The sequence below is a fragment of the Cannabis sativa genome, chromosome 2, assembly GCF_029168945.1.
Source record: "Cannabis sativa cultivar Pink pepper isolate KNU-18-1 chromosome 2, ASM2916894v1, whole genome shotgun sequence".
NCBI lineage: Eukaryota > Viridiplantae > Streptophyta > Magnoliopsida > Rosales > Cannabaceae > Cannabis > Cannabis sativa.
The window spans coordinates 21,480,484-21,506,808 of NC_083602.1; the positions used below are offsets into that span (position 1 = coordinate 21,480,484).

At 31.4% G+C, this 26,325-nt stretch overlaps 2 protein-coding genes across 5 annotated transcripts; both read left to right on the plus strand.

Annotated features, from left to right (window-relative positions):
• The first annotated feature begins 11,518 nt into the window (after window positions 1-11,518).
• On the plus strand, window positions 11,519-16,914 carry LOC115719168 (cell division cycle 5-like protein). The gene is made up of 4 exons (XM_030648104.2): window positions 11,519-12,029; window positions 12,559-14,283; window positions 14,828-15,109; window positions 15,712-16,914. Exons 1-4 carry the CDS (start codon window positions 11,853-11,855, stop codon window positions 16,468-16,470), a joined length of 2,943 nt encoding a protein of 980 aa, XP_030503964.2. The 5' UTR covers window positions 11,519-11,852; the 3' UTR covers window positions 16,471-16,914.
• Window positions 16,915-17,646: 732 nt separating this feature from the next.
• LOC115719180 (low-specificity L-threonine aldolase 1) lies at window positions 17,647-23,793 on the plus strand. Of its 4 annotated transcripts, none has more exons than XM_030648123.2 (11): window positions 17,694-17,928; window positions 20,112-20,185; window positions 20,834-21,293; window positions 21,901-22,012; window positions 22,356-22,406; window positions 22,558-22,629; window positions 22,742-22,874; window positions 22,971-23,029; window positions 23,135-23,235; window positions 23,338-23,404; window positions 23,514-23,793. In XM_030648123.2, the coding sequence occupies exons 3-11, from the start codon at window positions 20,851-20,853 to the stop codon at window positions 23,550-23,552; spliced, it is 1,077 nt and encodes a 358-aa protein (XP_030503983.2). In that variant the 5' UTR covers window positions 17,694-17,928; window positions 20,112-20,185; window positions 20,834-20,850; the 3' UTR covers window positions 23,553-23,793. The 4 variants fall into 4 exon arrangements, with proteins under 4 accessions (XP_030503986.2, XP_030503983.2, XP_030503984.2 ...); XM_030648124.2 differs by having other exon boundaries at window positions 17,740-17,928; window positions 20,059-20,185; XM_061110272.1 differs by having other exon boundaries at window positions 17,740-17,928; window positions 20,089-20,185.
• The last annotated feature ends 2,532 nt before the right edge of the window (window positions 23,794-26,325 follow it).

Consider the following 26,325-nt stretch of genomic DNA (forward strand, 5'->3'; position numbering starts at 1 on the left):
ATGAACTTTCTAAAACGATGAAATAAACACATATAAAGTTTAGGAAACCTTACATTGGGTGCAGCGGAATAATATGACTCCTTCCGTTCAGATATCTAGCCCTTGATTCCTTTCTGTAGCAGAGCATTATCAATATCTGAACCTAGATCTCTTTCTCTGAATCTTTGATGCTAAAACTCCTTTTCTGATGATCTTTCTTCACGATCTTCCTCACTATGATTGAGGTATCACTTGATGTGTGTGGGCACTACTCATATACTAAGGTAGTTCGAAATTCAAAGGAAGAGAAAGAAGAAGTGGCAGCTAAAGATAGGGAGAGAGAAGGCTTAGTTTTTCTGATTCAGAAAGTCTGAAGAAAAGTGTAATTTTCCTGAAGCATTCACTATCTATTTATAGCATTCCACTAGGGTTAGATTTGAATTATATGGCATTAAAATAATGAAAAAATCAACTTAAAATACCTACATAGGTGGCCGGCCATACACTTAGTGGATTGGGCCTTGCTTTTTGCAATTTTGCAATTTTAACACCTTTTGTATCTGATTTTCTCAAAAATGCCAATTTCCTAATTCAACCATTTAAATGCCAATTCTAACTATTTAATAACTATAAATAATTATTAAATAATATTGTCATTTATCATATTTATTAATTGAACCATACAAAGTATCATAATTAACAAATATGCCCCTATAAACTCTTTCTTTACAATTTCGCACTTACTTAGTGAAAATTTCACAAATAGACATAGTCTAATTTGTGAATTATAATTGATTAATCAAAACCAATTACATGAGTCTTACAAGCAATATTATCTCAACTAGTGGGGGGACCATGGGTCTATATAACCGAGCTTCCAATAAGTAGATCAAGAATTTAGCACTAAAATTCACTAACTTATTAATTCTTCGTTGAATCCACGCATAGAACTTAGAATTGCACTCTCAGTATATAGAATGCTCTATATGTTCCACCATATAGACACATCATTAGTTATCCATTGTTATAATCCTAATGTGATCAATTATCCTCTATATGAATGATCTACACAGTAAAGGGATTAAATTACCGTAACACCCTACTATGTATTTTATCCTTCAAACACTTGACTCCGTATAAATGATATTTCAGCTTATGTGAAATGAGATCTCCACCATTTATTTTCGTTTGGTCAAGCTCGAAGGTGATCATCCTTTGCTTACTATTCGCCAGATAGAAGCTATAGATTCCATGTTTATGATAGCACTCCCACTCAATTGCACTACCGTGTTCCCAAAAAGTACGTTTCACCCTGACCTAAAAGTAGGCTTAACTAACAATTCAAGGAACACGAATAGCCTTTCAAGATTGAGACTAATCATAACAGGATTAAGATCATTTGATCTAGGATCAACTAGGCGATATTGACTTGAATAGATTTTACGGTAAGTTTAATTAAATCTAAGTCAAAGTTCAATATCGGTCCCTTCCGATGCATTCTCCATGCATCCAACCTGAGCTTTACTTTAACCAATGCTCTGGAAAGAACATAGCATTTCTCCAAATACAAGTAAACTCTGTTGTAGATTATCATATCAGTAAAACCCTGTGTCTGATAAATCTAGGAAACTTTATTCACATAGTCATGTTTACTTTCCAATGTGTTGACTGCACAATAAACAGGATCAAGTATGTGAAAAGGGTTTCAGATGAATTTATACATTATGTACATATAATCATGAAATAAACCATGTGAACCATGCAACATTAAATGTTATTTCTGATCTATATTAATAAGTAAATCTGATTATATTGAAATGAGTTTTATTTAGGGCATAAAACCCAACAAACTCCCACTTGCACTAATATAAAACAAAAAGTGCGTTTCAAATAACCTCAACACCTTGATATACAAATCAAGTGTAGTAGTAGTAGTAAACTCCTCGTAATAGGATCTGAAAGGTTGAATTAACCACAACCTTTTCTCCACCATTACTCTTCCTTAATCACAAAATCATTGATAATGTGAAATTCCTCTCTATATGTCTACTCTCTTGGGATACTGGATTCTATATCTTTGGCAACTACTTTTGGTTAATCAGGAAATTAACACTAGCAGTTTAAGGCAATTTGGAATGATCCCAAAAATGTATAGAACTTTCCTTAGACTGAATAAGTACCTTTCCTGCAACCTTAACATTCAGTCCCTCTCTGGTAGACCTAGAGACTTCAGATAGGTTTTTACACTTCTCCAAAATCACTATTCCACCCCCAGAGTAACCACCATCTTATCAGAAATATTTACTAGCACATAGGCAAATTTCGAAATTTGATGTGGTGTAGTCTAAGAGTTTTAAACACACTCTTATAGACTAACATATAGTTCCTCTTCTTAATCTTAGGATTTACTTGATTGTCTTCCAATGTTCTTCTCCTGGATTAATCTGATACCTACTCATTACTCCCACTCAACAGCAGGTGTCTGGTCTAAGGCATACAAAAGCATATCTAAGACCTCTCACTGTTGATATAAGAAATTCTTTCATGGCTTTATCTTTTCTGGAATAGTTAAGACTTTTCCTTAGATAAATAAAATCTATACCTAAGAAGTTGTGAAGCTTCTATAGATTGCCATTAGGAAGAAAATGCTTCAGCATCTTACTAAAATAAGTTGCTTGCATTAGAGTAAGTAATTACCAGGTATACCACAAGCCATAGGTTTAGATAAACTCAAACCTATAATACTAGGAACAGGAACTTTTGTTAAGTCCATTGAATGGACTTATAAACGAAAATTTCCTTTTATGTCCTTGTAATAGAAAACTTTAGGTTATTCCATGTGAATGGATTAAACCATAGTTCTATTGGCTTTCTTCTTAGTTTCTTATCTTGACAATCCATTACTTGTTTAAACTCACAATGGATTTTAATCACTAGTATCTCCCAAGTCATAAGAAGGTGAGTTCCTAGAAACTCTCCCATTACGACAAGGCACCGTGAATTATGTCTAAGAAAACTAAATGGTATTGATCTCTTCGGTTGTGACAAGACAACAGAGGCAGTGGGATCATCATATGTTATATAAGATGATAGAACACTTTTGGAATCAAGAATTAAATATCTCCTTTATTTGCTACTTGTTTTTCAGACTTAGTCATTTTCTTAGAAAAGTAGTATTTGTTTGAACAAACACTTTCTTATCTATTGACAATGGGATGGTCCACCCCTAATCACTTAGAAAAGCTAACAAACCATGGTTAACAGTTCTAGCTTTTCTTAAGATTTTTGATTAGGTCATCCATGAATCTGGTAATGATTTACATTAAGTATACAACCATTACATCATTCTGAAATTTTATTACCATAGAAGGAATTAGGCAACGACTAGTAACTAATCATCAACATGCAACTCGAAATTTCTGGGGAGGTAAGTTTGGATATAATTCAAAAATCAATTTAATGATATTTGAACTGCATATCTACTAACTATTTCTCCACCCCTATCAGTTCGCAAGATCTTTAACAACTTACCTTAATGGTTTTAACCATTGCTAGAAATTAATGAAATTTTTCAAACATTTCAAATTTCTTGCTAAAAGGTATAATCTAGAGTTATCGTTTTAAGAATACAACGAAAAACTCATTTCCACCCCTGAATGTACATCCATCTGCGAATGAGATGAATTACTTTCAGTGGATATAGGCATATTAACTCTTTGCAGAGATTGATCTTGTCAAATCCACTATGAACAAGATACAAATGCCATAGATTAAAAAAAAATGTGGTAGTGTCTTTTGATGACATAGGTTTAGTTACATCAAAGAGTTTTTAGAATACTGCAAGTGGATCCATTAATAGAAGATAGATATTAAACACTTGAGAAAGTGTAACTGTATTGTATTCTGGAATTAGAAATATAAGAAAATTTCTGTTTGGATTCTAAAATTAAAGTCAAAGACTTAAATTTATACCAAATATTATGAGTAATTCTATCTTGGACCACCACTACTAATACAAACTCTAAGTCAAATTTGCCCATACAAGTAGGAGATTTCTAAGATTGAGGATTTATATCAATTGGGAATAGAATTTTGGGATTATAATCATATGCGTCATTTAATTTCTTAAGAGAAAATATAATGACATGAAATGATTTATAGACCATTCATCCAATGATATATTATGGAGCTAATTCGAAATGAATAAGCTAAGAGGAATGAGGATAATTTCGTTTATAAATAAGAATCCAACGATGCTTCGATTAGCGAAAGACAAAGTAATCTTATTTATGTAATCTTCTTGTTTCATATTGTAAAAATACTAGTCTAAGGTGTCATCAATTGATGAACAGCTAGATGTTGCATATACAATATTTATCTTTCGAGATCTTACACTATTATGTATGTCTAATGGTGAAAATCCATTAGGGATTTATCTCATTAGAAAAACAAACATGTTAGACCAACAATGAATATTCGAAATTAAACTACAACTTAATAACAGAAAATAACATGGTTCAATATAAATTCATACACAATTCAGAAATTATAAGCATATAGCAAGTAGGAATGACAAGTGAAAATACTAAAACATACAATCCTAAATAATTTCCAAGGTTTTTCAACAAACTGATACAGTGTCCCGTTTAGGCGAGAGTCAAAGCATCATCCATTGAATAGAGTTGTCAGCTCATCTAAAATGATAACCATTCTAGCAACCTTTTATTCGATCAAGATTGGAATTCAGCGTTGTCCCGTTTAGGCGAGAGTCAAGGCAATTCTATCTTATGAGCTTCCACCATTGTTTCATAATTTGCAAGTCAAGTATGGTCGCCACCATTAGGGTGATCCATACCATACAAAACACTTACAAACTACTTATCATGCGAGGTTAAACGGTGCGAAATTGCTAATGAACGTTTCTCCATTAGGGAGGATTACTCACTAAAACAAACGCGGTGTAAAACCCACAATGGAGATCGAATATCGTAATAATAATCAAGCTCATTATTTAAAGTGAGTTGTATTTTCTTTGATTCTCTTTATTTATTCTATTTATTTTAAATATATATTTATTTAAGTAAAATTTCCAATTTAGAATGAAAAAATTCCAAATATAAATTTTAATTTAATATTTATAAATTTTACTTAGATGGATATGAAAATAACATGAATTTTTTCCATCTTAGTAATAATTTCCAATAAATATTTAGAAAAATACCAATTTAAGTTGTTACAAAATTAATTTAAATTAATTTACAACTCAAATTTTATTTTCTATAAATATATATATTGCATTTCGAAAAATTAAAGTATTTAAGAATATAATTTTCGAAAAATGCATGTTAAAATAAAAAATAAATCCTGAAAAAATTATTCTAATTTAATGTTGGCCCAAAATTAATTAATAAAATTAATTTACAACAAAAAATATAATTTTCCTATTTAATTAAATATATAAGAAAAATTTCAAATATTTAAGTATGATGATGAAAATCAACTTAAATATTAATTTTCTATTTAATTAAATACACTAGAAAAATACTTCAAGCAAAAATATCATCTATCTAGATTTTCCTTTGACTAATTAATTCAATTTCTAATAATATACTTTAATTCAATTTATTTTAAATTAATCAATAAATGAAAAAATCATTGATTCAAGTTGATCCAAGAATTAATTAAAATAAATAATTAATTTACAACTTAATCTATTTTTCAAGATAAAATTCGAAATTCTAGCATTTAAGAAATGCAATTTCGAAAATTGATTAATAAAATAAAGAAAAAATATATTCTGAAAATTATTTAAATTTAGTTGAAAAAATAAATTTCAACTAAAAATAATTTTCTATTTAATTAAATGTCATGAAAAAGAAATATTTAAGTATGATGATAAAAATCAACTTAGATATTTAATTTTCAAATTAATTAAATGTATTAAATTCAAGAAATAAAGAATTAAGTGTAGAGAAGGCTTAATTATTAATCTCTAGTTTTATACTAGGAAAAAATATACTTAAAATAAATTGTACCAAAATTAATTATTTAAATAATTAATTTCACAATGTATAATATTTTCCTATTTAATATTAGAAATAATAAGTAGTCTAGAAATTACTATCTAGAAAATATCTTATTTGACTAAGTATCTTTTCCACAAAATTTGAAAAAATATCTAATTTAAGTTGTACTAGAAAAAATCTAGAACTTAAATATTTTCAAATTTAAATTTAATTAAATATCAAAAATTAAGTTGTAACCACTTAATTCAAAAATATTCCATTTTAAGTTAATATTCGAAAAGATATTAACTTAAAAAAAATATCTAAAGAATCTTAATAACCAATGCCTAAAATTCCTCAACTTAATTTTGAAATTTGAAATTCAAAAGATATTCAGATTTAAGTTGGTTAGTTGTAGATAACTAAATATCAACTTAAATAAGAATATTTAATGAAAAATTTAAATTAAGTTCAAGAAAGAATCTAGATGGTTATAATTCTATATTTAATTAAATACAAGAAAATACATATAGTTTAGCTTAGAATAAAAAAATCTTTAAACTGTAATTTTCTTAAATTAATTTCAAAATAAATAAAATTAATTATGTTGCTAATCAATTTTATTAGGTTAAACTAGTGTAATTAACCTAGTACAGTTGTTCAAATCAGGCAAATGGGCCTTCACAATTGGGGTGGTTCATGTGAGGGGGTGCTGAGTTCAGTATGCCGTACCCACTTCTATGGCTCCCAACTCTCACACAAGGCCCGAAAGAGAGGAATTTAACCTTAATAAGAACAACTGTTATTAATTGAATAAGCCCAATAACTAAATGGGCCTAAATAAATTCTATCAAGAACTATGATAATTTATTTTAGCAACAACAACCTATATGTATCTATAATCAAATTAAACACATAGGCTCACACAGGCACACTTTGGATGGGTCCTATCATGTTACTAGGTCATACACAGATGAAAGAAGATTGTAAATGTACCTGTTACAAATTATTAACTTGACCAAGGGAGCCATCAGATCATTAGATCTGGCAAAAAGTAACCATGGCTATTTGCAATCAAGTAATAATAGGTTTTGAAAACTTACACATAAGCTAAAACACATACTCCTGCAACAAGGTTAGTTGGATAGTTGGATGTAGGATTTATTTAATTTTAAATTAAATATTTAATTTCGAAAATAATTAATTAAATAATAAAAAAAATTCGAAAATCTAAAAAAAAATTTGAAAATTAAAAAAAAAATTAAATTTAAAATTAAACCTACAATTTTGAAAAATTAGGTTTCAACCAACCTAAATATCATTTCAAAAATTTGCTAACTACTTTTAAATTTTAAATGTTATTTTATAAATAAAAATTAAATTAAAAATTAAAAAATATAAATAAATATCTTTTTCAAATTTTAAATGTAATTTAAATAAATAAAATAACAAAATTTAAAAAATTAGCAAAATATCTTATATCATTTAAAAATTACATGATTATAAATATCTTATTTTTAAATTTAAAATAAGATAAGATATAATCAAATTTTAAAATAAGATAGATTTTTAAGCAAGAAGATAGATACTAATTCTATTCAAATTCAAATTACACTAATATCTTGAATTAAATTTAAAAAATATTAAATTAATTCAAAAAGATAATTAGAATTGATTAGGAATAGTAATAGTATAAATACAAAACTATACCAAAAATCGGAAGTTAATTCCATGAAAAAGCATGAAAAATCGAAGAAAAACAAAAAAAATTGTGAACTGTGCGGACAGTTTCGCGATCGCATGAAAATTTCAGCACAGCCTCGATTTTTTCAAATCTTCAAAAATTCATAACTAATTCAAATAAAATCGAAATTGAGTTCTGTAAAAGGCTAACTTGCTTAATTTTTCCCATACTATCCAATAAAAATAATTCCAGAAACAGAATCGCAATTATTTTTCACGAAAATTTACAAACATCAATCAATCATCAAATAACACTCAATACAACATGATACCATCCAAAAACATACAAACAATCGTTTTAAAGTCCAAATTTCTTGCAAGTAAATCAATTACCATGGCTCTGAGGCCAGTTGTTGGAAATTATTTTACCAGGATCTTAGATCTACTCACAAGTACGTTTATTAACACCCTAAATATGAACTTTCTAAAACGATGAAATAAACACATATAAAGTTTAGGAAACCTTACATTGGGTGCAGCGGAATAATATGACTCCTTCCGTTCAGATATCTAGCCCTTTATTCCTTTCTGTAGCAGAGCATTATCAATATCTGAACCTGGATCTCTTTCTCTGAATCTTTGATGCTGAAACTCCTTTTCTGATGATCTTTCTTCACGATCTTCCTCACTATGATTGAGGTATCACTTGATGTGTGTGGGCACTACTCATACACTAAGGTAGTTCGAAATTCAAAGGAAGAGAAAGAAGAAGTGGCAGCTAAAGATAGGGAGAGAGAAGGCTCAGTTTTTCTGATTCAGAAAGTCTGAAGAAAAGTGTAATTTTCCTGAAGCCTTCACTATCTATTTATAGCATTCTACTAGGGTTAGATTTGAATTATATGGCATTAAAATAATGAAAAAATCAACTTAAAATACCTACATAGGTGGCCGGCCATACACTTAGTGAATTGGGCCTTGCTTTTTGTAATTTTGCAATTTTAACACCTTTTGTATCTGATTTTCTCAAAAATGCCAATTTCCTAATTCAACCATTTAAATGTCAATTCTAACTATTTAATAACTATAAATAATTATTAAATAATATTGTCATTTATCATATTTATTAATTGAGCCATACAAAGTATCATAATTAACAAATATGCCCCTATAAACTCTTTCTTTACAATTTCGCCCTTACTTAGTGAAAATTTCACAAATAGACATAGTCTAATTTGTGAATTATGATTGATTAATCAAAACCAATTACATGAGTCTTACAAGCAATATTATCTCAACTAGTGGGGGGACCATGGGTCTATATAACCGAGCTTCCAATAAATAGATCAAGAATTTAACACTAAAATTCACTAACTTATTAATTCTTCGTTGAATCCACGCATAGAACTTAGAATTGCACTCTCAGTATATAGAATGCTCTATATGTTCCACCATATAGACACATCATTAGTTATCCATTGTTATAATCCTAATGTGATCAATTATCCTCTATATGAATGATCTACACAGTAAAGGGATTAAATTACCGTAACACCCTACTATGTATTTTATCCTTAAAACACTTGATCCCGTATAAATGATATTTCAGCTTATGTGAAATGAGATCTCCACCATTTATTTTCGTTTGGTCAAGCTCGAAGGTGATCATCCTTTGCTTACTATTCGCCAGATAGAAGCTATAGATTCCATGTTTATGATAGCACTCCCACTCAATTGCACTACCGTGTTCCCAAAAAGTACGTTTCACCCTGACCTAAAAGTAGGCTTAACTAACAATTCAAGGAACACGAATAGCCTTTCAAGATTGAGCCTAATCATAACAGGATTAAGATCATTTGATCTAGGATCAACTAGGCGATATTGACTTGAATAGATTTTACGGTAAGTTTAATTAAATCTAAGTCAAAGTTCAATATCGGTCCCTTCCGATGCATACTCCATGCATCCAACCTGAGCTTTACTTTAACCAATGCTCTGGAAAGAACATAGCATTTCTCCAAATACAAGTAAACTCTGTTGTAGATTATCATATCAGTAAAACCCTGTGTCTGATAAATCTAGGAAACTTTATTCACATAGTCATGTTTACTTTCCAATGTGTTGACGGCACAATAAACAGGATCAAGTATGTGAAAAGGGTTTCAGATGAATTTATACATTATGTACATATAATCATGAAATAAATCATGTGAACCATGCAACATTAAATGTTATTTCTAATCTATATTAATAAGTAAATCTGATTATATTGAAATGAGTTTTATTTAGGGCATAAAACCCAACAGTTTACTGCTCTATAAAAGCAAATCCCTTTCTTATTCATAAGTGCTCTTGTCTTCTACTTCTCTATTCCTCTTAAAAATTTCTCTTATTCTTAAGTTCTAAATATGGCCCCAAGAAAGAACAAAGGCAAGTTCCCCATCTTAACTCCTGAAGAGCTGAAGCAGGAGCCTGATGTTGGCATAATTACTCCTGAAATGCAGAAAGTTTTTGACGCCCAAAGAGCTTTCGAAAGAGAACGATGTGGTAACGAGTTCAGGTTCAGGCAACTTGAAGCACATTTTTGCAAAACTGGTGTATGGCCGACTCCACCACCAGGGTTCCCCGAAGGATGCCGTCGTTGCAAACTAGGCATCTTTAACGGTAAACCGGTGAAGCCTGGAACATTATGCAAGTATTGCAAGGCTCACCCACAAACCAAAGAATTTAAAAAAAAATAATTTGTTATGTTATGGCTTGTGGTAAGTTTTATTTAATGTTTGTTTTTTTTTTTTATGAACTTTATTTTCTGTTTTTTTTTAATGTTTTTTTATGTTATGTTTTTTTCTTATTTTAATGAAATTTCCCTTTTATTTTATGTTATTTTAATGTTATGTTATGTTATTTACGACTTTTTTTTCATTTGCATCGATATTTTGTCGACATGGTGTCGACAAAATATCGACAACTTCTAAAAAGAGATAAACGCTTGTTGTCGACATGCTGTCGACAACTATCGACAAGTTGTCGACAAATTGTAAAAAATATGTTTGCTGCTTAATGTCGACATAACGTCGACATTATGTCGACATAACGTCGATAATGGTCGTCACTGACCTTTCCTTTTGTAATCATCGACAAACCATCGACTTATTATCTATATATCTTCGATCACTGGAAAACCCAGAATTCGACTGAAAACCAGATCTGCCAGATCTCAACAATTTCAAACCAAAAAACAGCAGTTCCAACAAATAACACACATATAACAATTTTAAACTACATAAAGTCAAACAAAATGCTTAAAACACAACTTACCCATTATAATGGTGTAAGATTCTTGAGTGATATTGGGTTGTGCTTCGGTTTTCCACCAACACCCACCGAGAAAACAACCATTCAAGAGGGAAGAAAGAGAGGGACGAGAGAGTGGGACGGACAGAGAGAATTTTTTTGATAAATTTTTCAGTTTTTTCTAGAGAGAGAGAGTGGTGCACGAGAGAGAGGGAAGAGGGAAGAGAGAGAAAGATCAATTTCAGATTTTACCTATTTTATTTTTTTTTTGAAAAAAAGGGTAAAATGGGAAGTTCATGTAATTAATGGACTAAATTTGTACAAATTAAGGGAAGGTATAAATTTTGATATGGCTTGTATTATTAAGGCCAAAAACTGAAATTTCCCTTATCAATTTATATTTAAATATACATTATATTTTAAAATATAATATAATTATTAATTACTATCCAAATAATTATGCAACTTCCTAAATTCCTTTAAAAAAAAAAAGTTTATATCAGAGCTTTATCTCATCAATAAGTGAACATACAATCTACATAACATAGATGTTGTAAGAAAAAAAATAAAAAAAAAAGTTTATGAAAACAATATTATTATATAAATGCATAGCATAAAAAATATATATTATTAATTAATAAAAAATAAAGGCAAGAGAGACGAGACGGAAATGAGAGAGGGATAAGAGAAAACCCTCACAAATCTGGACAGACACTGTGGAGAAACAACGAAGACACCGAAACGCTAGGGTTTAATCAATCGACTCTTCTCTGTTTCTATCTCTATCTCTGATTCTGATTCTGATTCTTTCACGAACCTAGGGTTTCCCTCTTTTCTACTTCTTCTTCTCCCCAGGATAGCAGTGCGAGGGTTTTTCTCAAGAAAGGGGCCAAGATGAGGATTATGATCAAGGGTGGTGTTTGGAAGAACACCGAGGATGAGATCCTTAAAGCCGCGGTTATGAAATATGGCAAGAACCAGTGGGCTCGAATCTCTTCGCTTTTAGTTCGTAAATCCGCCAAGCAGTGTAAAGCTCGCTGGTACGAGTGGCTTGATCCTTCCATCAAAAAGGTATTTTATTTCTTCCCCTACTTCTGTAAAAATGGTTGAGTAGAGTTGAAAATGAACGCTTAAGCTTTGAATTGATGTAGTTGGATTGGTTTAGCCGCCTTTTTTTGGACTCAAAATTTAGCATTTCCTACTGTTCTGCACTTTTTAGATTTGAGCTAAGAGTTAGCTCTCTAATTTTTTTATTATTGTATTGCATAATGTCTGGCAGAAACATATATTTGTTAACATTGAAAGCAAGCACACCATGGCCATTTTGTTTTTTCAAAATAATAATAATAATAATAATGATAATAAAAACATTTAGAAGATCAGAGTGTTTTTTCCTTACGTATTCTATGATCAATCAAATGGGTTACAATTTTATTTAGTGCTATGTTATTTCCTTGGAAATAGTTACTTTCTACGCTCTCATGTAAAAGAGCTATTCTGAACCAATTATCTTGTCTTTATTTCTGGAATACTCACCAGCTCCAGATTATCATTTTTGAGTGCAATTCAACTGATGTTTTGATTTCAATTATTTTTGTAGACTGAGTGGACGAGGGAAGAGGATGAGAAACTGCTTCATCTTGCGAAGCTCATGCCCACGCAGTGGAGAACTATTGCTCCAATTGTTGGCCGTACTCCATCCCAGTGCCTTGAGCGGTATGAGAAGCTTCTTGATGCTGCCTGTGTTAAGGATGACAACTATGAACCTGGTGATGACCCACGGAAGTTACGTCCCGGAGAGATTGATCCGAACCCTGAATCAAAGCCTGCACGGCCAGATCCTGTTGATATGGATGAGGATGAGAAGGAAATGCTTTCAGAGGCACGAGCTCGGTTAGCAAACACAAGGGGTAAGAAGGCAAAAAGGAAAGCCAGGGAGAAGCAGCTTGAAGAGGCAAGAAGGCTTGCTTCTTTACAGAAAAGGAGAGAACTGAAGGCTGCTGGGATTGACACTAGGCAGCGGAAGAGGAAAAGGAAGGGAATAGACTACAATGCGGAAATTCCCTTTGAAAAGAAGCCTCCTCCAGGTTTCTATGATGTTACTGATGAAGACAGAACTGTTGAACAACCCAGTTTCCCAACCACTATAGAGGAACTTGAAGGAAAAAGAAGAATTGATGTGGAAGCACAGTTGAGAAAGCAAGACATTGCGAAGAATAAAATTGCAGAAAGGCAGGATGCCCCGTCAGCTATATTGCAAGCGAACAAATTGAATGATCCTGAAGCAGTTAGGAAGAGGTCAAAGTTGATGCTTCCTGCTCCCCAGATTTCAGATCATGAACTAGAAGAGATTGCAAAGATTGGTTATGCTAGTGATCTTCTTGCTGGTGGCGAGGATCTCACTGATGGAAATGGTGCAACACGTGCACTTCTTGCAAATTATGGTCAGACACCCCGACAGGGAGTTACTCCTTTACGGACTCCACAAAGAACACCTGCTGGTAAGGGTGATGCTATCATGATGGAGGCAGAAAACTTGGCAAGGTTGAGGGAGTCTCAAACACCATTGTTAGGTGGAGAAAATCCCGAGTTGCACCCTTCAGATTTTTCAGGGGTCACGCCTAAGAAGAAGGAGATCCAAACGCCAAACCCAATGCTAACACCATCTGCAACGCCTGGAGCGGCAGGCCTTACTCCTAGAATTGGTATGACGCCAACCAGAGACGGCTATTCTTTTGGTATGACACCAAAGGGTACTCCGATTAGAGATGAGCTCCGCATTAATGAAGAAATGGAGATCCATGATAGTAGAAAAGTTGAGCTGCGAAGACAGGCTGATATGAGAAGGAACTTAATTTCAGGCTTTAGCAATCTATCACAACCTAAGAATGAGTATCAGGTAGTTGTGCAGCCTGGTCCAGATGAAAATGAAGAACCAGAACAAAATATTGAAGAAGATATGTCTGACAGGTTGGCTAGAGAAAAGGCTGCTGAAGAAGCAAGACTGCAAGCATTACTTAGGAAAAGATCCAAAGTGCTTCAAAGGGAGCTTCCTAGACCTCCTGCTGCTTCACTGGAATTAATTAAAAATTCCTTGATGAGAGCTGATGGGGACAAGAGTTCTTTTGTGCCTCCTACAGTAATAGAACAGGCTGATGAGATGATAAGAAAAGAGCTTCTGACATTGCTGGAGCATGATAATGCTAAGTATCCACTGAATGAAAAGGTGAACAAAGAGAAGAAGAAAGGTGCTAAGCGTTCTGCAAATGGTTCCGTTGCTCCCATCCCCGAGATAGAAGATTTTGAAGAATATGAGCTGAAAGAGGTATCTTTACATTCTTGTGCTCTGTTGTAGATTATCTAATCATGACATGCTTTCTTTCTCTCTCTCTTTCCTATATATATGTATATCATTCAATATGCACCTGCATTTGAACTTTAAAACATGAAGAAGATATGGATTTCTCCGAAGCTTTCTTTAAAGGTGTTGTTGGGTAGTAAAATTTTGAAATTGACCCGCTTATTATTTCTAATTTCACATTTTGAAATGGTCAATTCTGAATCCATTTTCTGATTTTTTCCAATAAATTGACTTATTTGAATGTATATCTCATATAATTATAGCGATATTCTAATAGTGTGTCTGTTTGAAGCAAATAGTCTTAAGATTTATGGGCATGAGTATGTGCTCTATTAGAACCAATGTGAGAGCAAGCCAGCTTCCTATTCTTCTCCTCTTTTTCTTCCAGTTATATTTTGAAAATAGACTTTACTTCGGTATATTGCTGCTTCACATGAACCTCTAGAGCTTTATAGTGAGAACTATCAATTTGCAATATTGTAATGGTTAAATATGATTTTGCTACCAGGCTGATAATTTCATCAAGGAAGAGGCCGGATATCTTCGTCTAGCAATGGGGCATGAAGGTGAATCACTTGATGAGTTTGTGGATGCACACAATACATGTTTAAATGATCTCATGTACTTTCCTACCCGTAATGCTTATGGCCTATCGAGTGTTGCTGGAAACATGGAGAAACTTGCTGCCTTGCAGAATGAGTATGAGAACGTCAGAAAGAATGTGGAAGATGATATTAAGAAGGCCACAAACCTTGAAAAGAAGACGAAAATCCTCACAGATGGTTATGAGGTATGTCTTGTCTGGCTTAGCTTTGGCATCTTATTTCTGGCTTAATTCTTCAATTTGAAACATGATCAATGGCATTTTTATGGCAATGTCTACTTCTGCCCAACATCAACTTTGTTGAATATGTAATTTGACTTAGGAAAGTAGTCTGACTAGGGTTTTGAATTAAGGTAGCGGTTGGTTGGAGGTAATGAAATGGAATGGAATGGAAAGGAAACAATTTTCATTCCATTCCTTTGATTGGTTGCATTTTAAAGTATTGGAATGGCATTCCAATAGAATGCTCTTTCTACCATTTTGGTGGAATGACTATTCCATTTTAAAAAGGAAGGAAAGACCATTCCAATGTAACAAGAGAAAAAATTTAATGATTTTTTTATTAATTTTTTTATGCATTTTAAATTTTCTTCCATTCCTATTTCTATTCCCATTCCCATTCCTATATTTTTATTCCTCCCAACCAAATGCCACCTAAGTTCTGTTTAAATATGTCAATTCTTCTGTTGTTTGTTTTATGCATTACCAAAGATTTCGTTGGGTGGAAAAAGAAAAAGTGAACAGATATTTAGGCCGGTTACTAACTAGTGTTCATATCTGTTGTTTAGTTGCGGGCTAAAAAGAGTCTTTGGCCACAAATTGAGGAGACTTTCAAACAGATGGATACTGCTGCGAAAGAACTCGAGTGCTTCCAAGCGTTACAAAAGCAAGAGCAATTAGCAGCCTCACATCGGATTAATAATATATGGGAGGAGGTTAAGAAGCAAAAGGAGCTTGAGCGAACTTTACAAAAGCGGTATGGAGATCTGTTAGGGGAGCTAGAAAGGACACGGCACCAAATGGATGAATACAGAGTGCAAGCACAAAAGCAAGAAGAGATAGCAGCAAATAATTGTGATACCGAGTTGGCTGAATCTGCAGCAAATCAGTCTGTTGCACAGAGCACAGAGGATTCTGTGTTAACAGTTGCCCCAGATGAGCTTGTTAGTGCTATGTCCATCGACCCATCTCGTGACGAAAATGCTGGTCAGCAAACCAAATCTATTGAAGAACATGCTCAATCTCCTACAGCTCATGATAAAATAACTCCTGCAGAAGGCAATGGTTACGACGGTCCGAACATTCAACTCTCCAGTACGAATGGCACAGGAGATGGTATGAGCGAGGTGGTTGCTGAGGAAAAGGAAGTGGCTCAAAACTCTGTTGATGAAGTGACTAATGATGACATGACCACTAATGAGATAGCCATGAATGTCAAAAATCAGCAAAATGCAACAATACATGAAAGCAGCATTCAAGAAAATGCTGGTAACGACGGTTTTATTGGAGATGCTAAGGAGGTCTCAGGGAACGGCGAGGAGAAGTGAAGTAGCCTGGTTAACTCTAGTCAATAAGAATCCTCACTTGTTGAATTTCAATGGCAAATAACTCAAAGATGAGGGATCAATGGATCGAATTGGAAAGCGATTAATTTGAAGAAGAGAGGTTTGCCAGAGGTTATTATATTAACGTCTGTGTTTCTGTACTAATGCTGGTCGATAGTTCATGAGATGTTTGGAACTGTTCTAAAAAAACTCTAGGCATCAATTCATCGTTTGTTTCGACAGAGAAGGAAAATGGTAAATGGTCGAATGCTATTTTACTCAGTTTGGCATATATCTGGTCATTGACATTTGTGCGGTACAACTGTTATTAGAGTGAGGAAATCTGTGTAATTGCATCTCTTCCTCGAGGATTTTGTATTGATATTGTTATTCTTACATCGTTTTCTAACTGTTTATTATTGCCTAATACTAGTCAACTTTTTTTTACCATCGAGTCAGGTAACCAAATCGAGATGGGAGTTTGAGCACATGACTGGTAATCAAAAGGCACCATATAGAATTTGAATTTTATTAGGCATCATCATCTTTGAAAAAAGAGCAGTCAAGTCTGTCTTGATTGAATAGCATTGTTAGTGAGGCTCTGTATGTAAATATAAATATACACGCATAATCATACATTGTAGATTAGATGTGCATAATTTGATTGGGGCATGAAATATAATCGAAAAAAGCTTACATAAAATTACATTTTTATCCTACTTATAAACATAGATAAAATCATGTTTATTCTTTTGCTGGAAAAATTTAAATTTTTCTTATGTATAATCGTATCACATGCTTATAACATTATATAGTAAGTTCTGAATCGAATCGCATATTAGTAGAATATTATGTAGGCACGTTCAAAATTTATTTTATTCTAGGTGCATGTTATTTTGGTATATAGGATAATTTTTAAGTTTAATTTACAATATTCATATATGAATAGAGATTAGAGATTCAAGTGTAATTGTTTGAATTATATTTTTGTCAAAATAATTTTGTTAAAATTTTTCAAAATTATATAGAATATCTTAAATAGTTACAACATATTTAATAATAATAATAAAAACAGACTAAAAATCTAACGGTTGAAGATAATTTTTCTTTTAGCAAAAATATATGTGGGGCTTGAACTAGAAAAGGAGGAAGAGACGTTTGCCAATAAACCACGAATGGATGGACTAGTACAAAGTATTGATGTCGTGTCTCTTATGTGTCAAAAGCAAAATTGAACTAAAAGCTATCTATCTATCTCCAAATCCAAAACTAAATAATTAAATTTAGGTCCTCAGATAACAATTCCAACTAAGCAAGAAATACCACTTCCAGCTTTTTCTTTTCAATTGAGCACTAAGCTGATGAGCTACCATAAATAGCTTCTTCCTCTTCTTATCTAACACATTCTCTCTTCTCTTACACCTTTAGCATTTCACCAAGTTCATCAACCATAAACAAGAGGTACGTCTTTATCAATTTGTATCATTATATTTTATTTATATATCTATCTTTGTATGATATGAATGAGTGCTCATATATTATAGCTATAAACTTAATAGAAGAATGAATGTCCAAAAAAAAAAACTTGTTTTTTTCGTTTTGCTATGCAGTCACATAACCAAGTGTTTCGGATTCTTTTTAATGTTATAATTGTTTATTTTATCTCATTTTTTATTGTTTGTTTACTATTTTGATGTGTTATATTATATATGAATTTAATTAGAGATATACTGTAGCTAGCCAATTAGTATATTCATTATTTTACTAATATTTATTTTTTTCAATTATATTTAAGTTTGTAAAGGAATTTCATTGGTGGTCTTAAGATCTAAATTGATCGTTTATATATATATATAAATATATATATATAAAAAAATCTAAATTTATAATTGTCTATTTCATCAATTTAAAAATAATAATATTTACTTTTTTTTTGAGGGAAAATAATAATAATATTTACTTAAATAAACATGTTATATATATTGAGTACTTAAAATAAACTATTGTTCATTTTGCAATGTTAATTTTTTTTTTGTTCAGATAGCTATTATATATTTGTTTCTTTTTTTTTTTCTTTTAATAAAAAGTTATTTGCGAAGTTTTTTTGTATATTATTACAAAAAATATAGTAATTATCATGTAAATTATTCAAATTTTAAAAATAACTGCTCATTTTTTTTTTTATTTTTTATTTTTTTATTCAAATACCTTTATTTTAATTTTCTTAATCCTCCTAAAAATGAGAGAGCATCCCCACAGATGCTTTACTTTATTTTTAAAATACATTATTAAAATACTATTTTATTTATTTTACCTCACAAGTATCAGACATCAATTTTTCTATATTTTCTCTACATAATTTAAATATTTTTATTAATTAAAAATAGTGAAAAATTAATAAAAAATATTGACAAAGAAAGAATAGAAAAGTAAATAAATAAATATGAAAAGAGTAATAAAATAATGTTTAGCTCACTCTCTCCTCTTAGCTAAATTTATAGTATAGATTTTCTTAGATCAAGAGTTTATAGTTCATTATTAGAGTCCATTTTTTAGCTTTTAGCTGATTTTTCTTTTGAAAGATACGAGGTGTACAATTGAGTGCTAAATTGAGCCAAAATGAGGTCACTTAGTAGTTTTAATTTTTTCTCCAAAAATTTGATTATGTTAAGCAAATATTTTATCAATTAAAAATAATAATAAAAAAGAATATATTTAAATAGATAAGGAGAAACAGGTGGTTGGTACGTATCAAAAAATTAGTATATATAAATTTATAATACATGTAGACAAATGTTTCTGAGGTCTTTAATTAATTAAGTGTATGAACTCCAAAGTGGTTGAGAATGATGATGATGATGATGATTCCATATACAACTATATAACGACGACGACCTTTGTAATCTTGTCTCAGAAAATGTACTGTTTTCCTGTTCCACAACATGAGAACTTAAAAGAAAATTAAAGTATTATCAAGTATTCAAGTTGGACCACTTTGTATCTTTCTGAAAAAATAGAAGTGAAACATAAAACAAAATCAGTTAAGGTGGGGGGGACCGGAATCTAACACAAAATGATATAAGAATTACTAGAATATTCAGATTTTTAAATGCTATATATAATATATCTGTTCATATTATGCAACAACTATAATGACATAACAATAGTTTGGTTTGATGAAGACTGGTGGATATGTATGAGTAGTCAATACCAAAAATAAATTAAAAAGACAAAATAAAAAGGACAAGAAAAGAGAGGTTGGAATAGAAAGAAGGAATAGGTATGATATTTCCACTTGCAGGATGTACATGTGTCACACTAATTAGAAATTTTATATTTTTGAATGACACCACTTTTGTTTTCAACATTTTACTTGTGATTCCATGCTTTTCTTTCTTATTTAATTCGTTTTTCATCTTATCATTTTTATTTGCCAATATATAATCCCATGAGATTTCACTTGTCCTTTCAACTTTTCTAGGTGTTTCTCTGTGGACTTTTACACACACAATAATAATAATAATAATAATAATAAGTAGCAAAAAATTTAAGTGAAATTGTATTAAATTTGAATGGTGACTTTGGCTTTAGTGGTTCTTTTGGAGTTTTCTTTATAAATAGGGTGCCATTTTTGGGTTGCTCAGTTCATTTCACAGACAGCAAACTCCTTTCTACTCTCCTCCGAGTAACTGAAGAAAAAGTCCCAGTATATCAAAAGGTGGGTTTGTTGAATTAAGCATTTTTTCATAATGATAAACAAAAACTTGAAGGAAATATTCACATAATTAAAAAGTGTTCTAGCATGTGTTTTTTTTTTCTTTTCTTTTTAAACTAAGGGTTTTTCCAAGTTGATTTTGGTGGTAACTTTAGTTTTACTTTTGCATGCAGTCTTTTCTTTACATATTAAGTTATTCTTCGCTCTCTGATGATTTTATCATAGTTTTGTAGCATAATTTCTCCAAATTAAATAGGCTCATGAGTCCCTGTTAAAAATGTCTTAAATTTTCCAATTTTATTTTATGCAGAATTTGGCATAATAAATCTTCGTTCTTTATATTTTTAAATTTGGTTTTTGCGAATGAGTTTTGGTTCATTTGTTTTTGTTTTCCTGAAGAATAGCTCCAAGTTAAGATGACACGTATAGTAGTTGTTATATTATACAGTAAGTACCTACGTAAAGAATTATTACCAAACAGATCCTTAACCTTGTATCTGCCATAGGAAAAAATCTCAACTTTCTTCCAATTTCTTGACCATTCTACTTCTTGAACAACAATTCATCATATTGGTCTTGGTGGGTCGTAGCCAAATGTAGTATTTGTTTTTGGTTTTATATCAACAAGTTAAAATATGTTTCCTTTGTTAGAGTTTGTATCAGTAAAAATGGTGACAAGAAGAGTGGACCTCCGGTCTGACACAGTGACCAAACCAACCGAAACAATGAGAGCTGCCATGGCTGCGGCTGAAGTGGACGACGACGTTTTGGGAAATGACCCAACTGCGTTTCGATTAGAATCAGAAATGGCAAAGATAATGGAGAAAGAAGCTGCACTTTTTGTCCCATCAGGGACTATGGGAAACCTCATTAGTGTTCTTGTTCATTGTGACATAAGGGGAAGTGAAGTCATTCTTGGACACAATTCCCATATTCATATTTATGAGAATGGTGGCATTTCAACCATTGGAGGTGTTCATCCAAGAACAGTCAAGAACAATGCTGATGGAACTATGGATATTGATTCAATCGAGGCCTCCATTAGAGACCCCAAAGGAGAGCTTGTCTACCCAACTACAAGACTTATCTGCTTGGAAAATACACATGGAAAGTAAGGACCTTTTTGTTTTTTATTTTGTCTTTCATCTCAACTCTTAGTAATACAGCTTTTTCTCATAAAGTATATTATAATACATTATTGGCAGAATTTTCATTCTCTGGTATTTATTATAATGATAAACTTTCGGAGTTTGTATTGGTTTTGTTTTTTATTGTTGTCACATGTTGCAAAATGGCTGAACTGTCACTGCTCTGCTTTTCACTTGTGCCCAATATCTGCTGACGAAATGAAATGATTATATTTATTATATGTGTATATATCTATATATATTTGGTATGTTTGAGCTTCAACAAGTATTAAAATAATGCTTATATCAGAAACCCTGCAATCTTTCTCACTTCTGGATATATTTCTTGAAAAATAATGCTAGTGTCATATACTTCAAATATGCTTCATTTCACCCAATTAATTGTTTATGATAATTCTGATGTCCTAGTCATGTACTCTATAAACTTTAATAACTTGTTTTGTCAAAATAAGATTCCATTCTTGGATGTAGTGAAGTTGGTTGTGTTTTTTTTCCCAAATTATGTCTTAAAAATCTTTAGGAACCAATATGGGGTAACTTGTCAAGCTGTCTTGGATATCTAAAATGCAGCACTGGTGGTAGAGTGCTCTCTGTAGAATATACAGACAGAGTGGGGGAGGTAGCTAAGAAGTATGGTTTGAAGCTTCATATCGATGGAGCCCGAATTTTCAATGCAGCAGTTGTGAGTATACCTTTATCTTATTACAATTTTTATTCTTTTACTAAACACTTACAAATAGTGAGTTGGTTGGCACTCTTGAAAAATTATAATGGTGTCACAATTAAGTTGATAGCGATCACTTCAAAACATGAGTTATAACTAATTGATCCTTTAAAAATTCAGAAAGATGTTTCCCAACATAGAAATTTAGTGATGACTTTAATAATTGAGTTATAACTAATTGATCCTTTAAGAATTGATTTTCACCATTCTATAATTACCATTATTTTAAATGGTTATGCTCTGGCATTTTGTTTTTCAAAATATTATCTTATGCCTCTAATTGAAAAGGATTGGTTCACAGGCACTTGGTGTTCCTGTTAGCAGGCTTGTGCAAGCAGCTGATTCTGTTTCGGTATGATCACCAACATTGTCATTCTTACTTATTAAACTCTTTTGGGTTTTTCAATGGCTGATTTATTTAAGAATTGTTTCTGTTTTATGGTTTGTTCTAAGTAAACTATGCTGCAGTACTCACTAGTCTCAAATGTGTGTGAACAAACCAGGTATGTCTATCAAAAGGTCTAGGGGCTCCAGTTGGGACAATCATTGTTGGTTCCCAGAGCTTTATCAACAAGGTAAGAAGAACACTATTAAGTTTCACATAGGACTGCACAAGTAGGGCTGGTTATGAAATATAAATGAATGAGTGAACTGCTTTTAATTATGATATAATTGGTCCTTATATAGGCTAGAAGGTTGAGAAAAACTCTAGGTGGAGGAATGAGACAGGTTGGCGTTCTTTGTGCCGCTGCTTTGGTTGCTATCCAAGAGAATGTTGCGAAACTCGAGTCTGATCACAAGAAAGCCAAGTTTTTGGCAGGTATTTTAACAATGTTAATTAGTATTAGTTAAGTTATTTTACTTATCCCAATTAAGTTATGTTCACTTTATCCAATGAATGATGTTGTGAGCTTAGATGGGTTAAATAAGGTGGAAGGACTAGAGGTGGATGTTGACTCAGTCGAAACTAACATGGTTAGCATTCTCATCACCCAAATTTCTAATTGTTGCCATATTTTGCAGTGAAATTTCTAATGGTGAGAACATTTACTTACATTTTATTTATTCATTTTTCAATAGATATTCATCGACATACTCGAACACTCCAAGTTGAATGCAGAAAAGCTTCGGAAGAAGCTAGAAGAGCATGGCATATTTGTGATGCAAGAAAGCTCATCGAGGTATGGTGTTGTACAGAACAGAATCTCAGCTCTAATTCAGATGGTTAATTGACATGTAGTAGTAACAACATTCATTAACGTCTTTTTGTCTTTTGATTTCAGAATAAGAATTGTTATGCACCACCAAATTTCATTCAAGGATGCCCAATTCACCTTGTCATGCTTTCAGGTGATTAAATATCTTAAAATATGAACAATTTTTCTCAGTGGTTTACTTTTTGTTGTTGTTGGATATGCTGACTTTGATTTTATTTCTCTTTTGTTGTAAAATTATGCAGCAAGCTCTGGGTGAAGTACATGAAGAAAATGGCAACTAGTTGCAGAACCAAACAAATAAAATGATAAAAAGTGCCTACCTCTTTTCCCATGAGGAGGATTTTGATCTTCTTCATTTGAAATATCATATATGCTTAAATTTGGAATTTAATCTTGTCAAACTCTTGACATTGATTAATATGTTATTAATTAAAATAAATGCTTAGACTTGTTTGAACCACAAGTTTACTGAAGCGGATGATTCATATTTCATAATAAATAAATGTTTGGGAATTTCTATTACACGGAAGATTACATGAGAAGAAAAATAAGAAAAATAATATAAGACACAATGAACACAAAGAAGATATAGGTTTAAATAAGGTTCAAAATTTCGAATTAGAAATCATTTCCTCTCACATGAAGACTTAGGTGGTGTTTGATTGGGAGAAATAAAAACATAAGAATAGAAATGGAATAAAATTTAAAATGCATAAAAAAATCATAACCTATTTTTGTTTCAATGTTTATTCAAATGTTTGTCCTAATTGATCTATCCAGCTCACTTTTTAATTTCTAACTTCACGAGTGAAATCCTTGATACATTTTTTGAAAATATTTATGTATTATAGTTTGCGATAAGAAGGTTCAGGTGTGGTGCACACACTCACAACTTTAGATTTATTTGAAATATTTTGTATAGTTTTTAATGGCTTGTTACTAACATTTTCTTTGAATATTTATGCCATTTTTAAAATTTTTTGACATGAAAATAGTATGTTGACATTCTTTTTGTTCGCTTAAATTGCTAGAGACTAGCAATAAGCTAGTTAGGGGTTGTGATTAAGGTTCAAATTTATACATTTTAAACCTTTATTTATGCGCATATAATTAATATCAATTATATATACTCCTTAACTATTTTAGCTAGGAATATTTAATTTATTTTAATTTTTATGTTATTTTTCATAATTGAGCAAAATGGTATAAGAGAAAATTTAGTGGCAAGCTCAATTGCATAAAGCAAACCAATTAAAATTGGCTAAAGTTCAACCATTTCCCCATGCCTTTCTCTTTCCAATCACAATTCACAACTACATCAAGTTCCAAGCTCTCCAACGTCCAAGCCCACTAGAAGATGACCCATATCTTGATTCAATTAAACTCAAGGTGGACCATTTCTCTAATCAATTCAAATATATGGGCCCAAATTTGTGATGGTCTCACTCGGCCGAGAAGCTCTTTAACAAGTGGGATCGTGTATCTCAGCAAAATACGAAATTATACTATACTATCCATTCGCCAACTTTAGTCTCCCACTACCCCACAACTGACGAGCAAAGCTGATAGAATTTCATCACTCAAACACGTAAGCACGTGTCCCACACAATTAGACTTTCAAGCCATTTCTCCCATTACACATACACCATTATCATATTTGGGAGCATATGTTCACTATAAATAGACATCTTTGGCATTGTACAAAGCATCAGAATTTAGAGTAGAAAAAATTTACTTTGTTGCTTTGTTATTTTTCTCTTATTATTATTTTAGTTTACTTATTTTAGTGATAAAAATGAGTAAATTAGAACCACTTGAGGTTAGCTCAAGGGGCCATAGGGGTGCGTGTGTGTTGAAGGTCCTGGGTTCGAATCCAAAGTTATGCTGATGTAATATATAAACGCTTAAATAAAAAAAAAAAGAATAAATTAGAGTAATAATATTGGTGAGGTTAGAGTGCTGCCATTGTACTTTTTATTCTTAATATTGATATTGATTCTTTTATGCTTCATCTTCATATTTTATTTATTAAATTATTATTCATCTTCTAATTTTTTTTTTCAAAATTAATAGTATCTTTTATATAAGTTCAGTCATACTTTTCTTATGTAAGTTAGACTATTAATTATTTTGGTATATTTATTATATTGTATGTCGTTTTGCATTCTGCCAATAGTAGTATTTTGTTGATTTAGAATATATAATATGATATGTTGTTAAATTAGAAGTGAGATTCAATTTATTCAAGATGAATTAATTTGCACTTTTACTATATACATCTTCCAGTTTTAATTAATGGTATAGAATTGTAACTGTGTTTTGAATTAATATCGGTATTAGAATAAGACTTGCGTAACTACATTTCTACCTTACCAAGCTCTTTATTAAATCATCCCCTTTCACTCACCATTTTATTAATTTTCATTCATTCATATTTCTATTATTTTTTATTTACTAAACTAATCTTCAGTGGTAATTTACTACCGCGACCCCAGTGTAATTAATTGGGTGACATCAAATATAAACTTAGATTTCCTATTGAAAATGAAAATTACAATAATTACTATACATGAACTCAAACAAATAACAAACCAAAAAATTTGTCACTATAATTAATAAATTTGGACTTAAAAATTGATTGCAGAACAACTGATATGGAGATTAAAAAATTGCTTGCACAAACTATGAGGAAAACAGAGTGAAGGATAAAAAGCTAAAATATTTTCTTATTATTATGTTCGTATTATTCAATTACAATATACAAGGTACATTTATATATAGACCAAGACAGGGAGTTGAGTTAGTTGTGTGATTAACTAACTCCGGCTGAATGTAGTAACTAACTCGAGTAACAAACTTAACTGATTCTAATAGGTCCCCTTAAGATGAAGTATATATATTAGAGACATTCATCTTAGATACAATGTTGTTAAATGGAGATGGGAGAAGAGCTTTTGTAAATATATCAACTATGTTATGTTGGGAGGAGACATGAAGTAGTTTAATGTCTCCTTGTTGCACTTTCTTTCTGATGAAGTGGCAATCGATTTCGAC

Bases quoted from the DNA above. Each gene is read 5' to 3' on its own strand.
- LOC115719180 (XM_030648126.2), top strand. From the start codon at position 20,851: ATGGTGACAAGAAGAGTGGACCTCCGGTCTGACACAGTGACCAAACCA. The intron at 23,236-23,337 runs GTATGGTGTTGT...TTTTGATTTCAG, and splicing joins ATGCAAGAAAGCTCATCGAG to AATAAGAATTGTTATGCACC. The intron at 23,405-23,513 runs GTGATTAAATAT...AAAATTATGCAG, and splicing joins TCACCTTGTCATGCTTTCAG to CAAGCTCTGGGTGAAGTACA.
- LOC115719168 (XM_030648104.2), top strand. From the start codon at position 11,853: ATGAGGATTATGATCAAGGGTGGTGTTTGGAAGAACACCGAGGATGAG. The intron at 12,030-12,558 runs GTATTTTATTTC...TTATTTTTGTAG, and splicing joins TTGATCCTTCCATCAAAAAG to ACTGAGTGGACGAGGGAAGA. The intron at 15,110-15,711 runs GTATGTCTTGTC...TCTGTTGTTTAG, and splicing joins TCCTCACAGATGGTTATGAG to TTGCGGGCTAAAAAGAGTCT.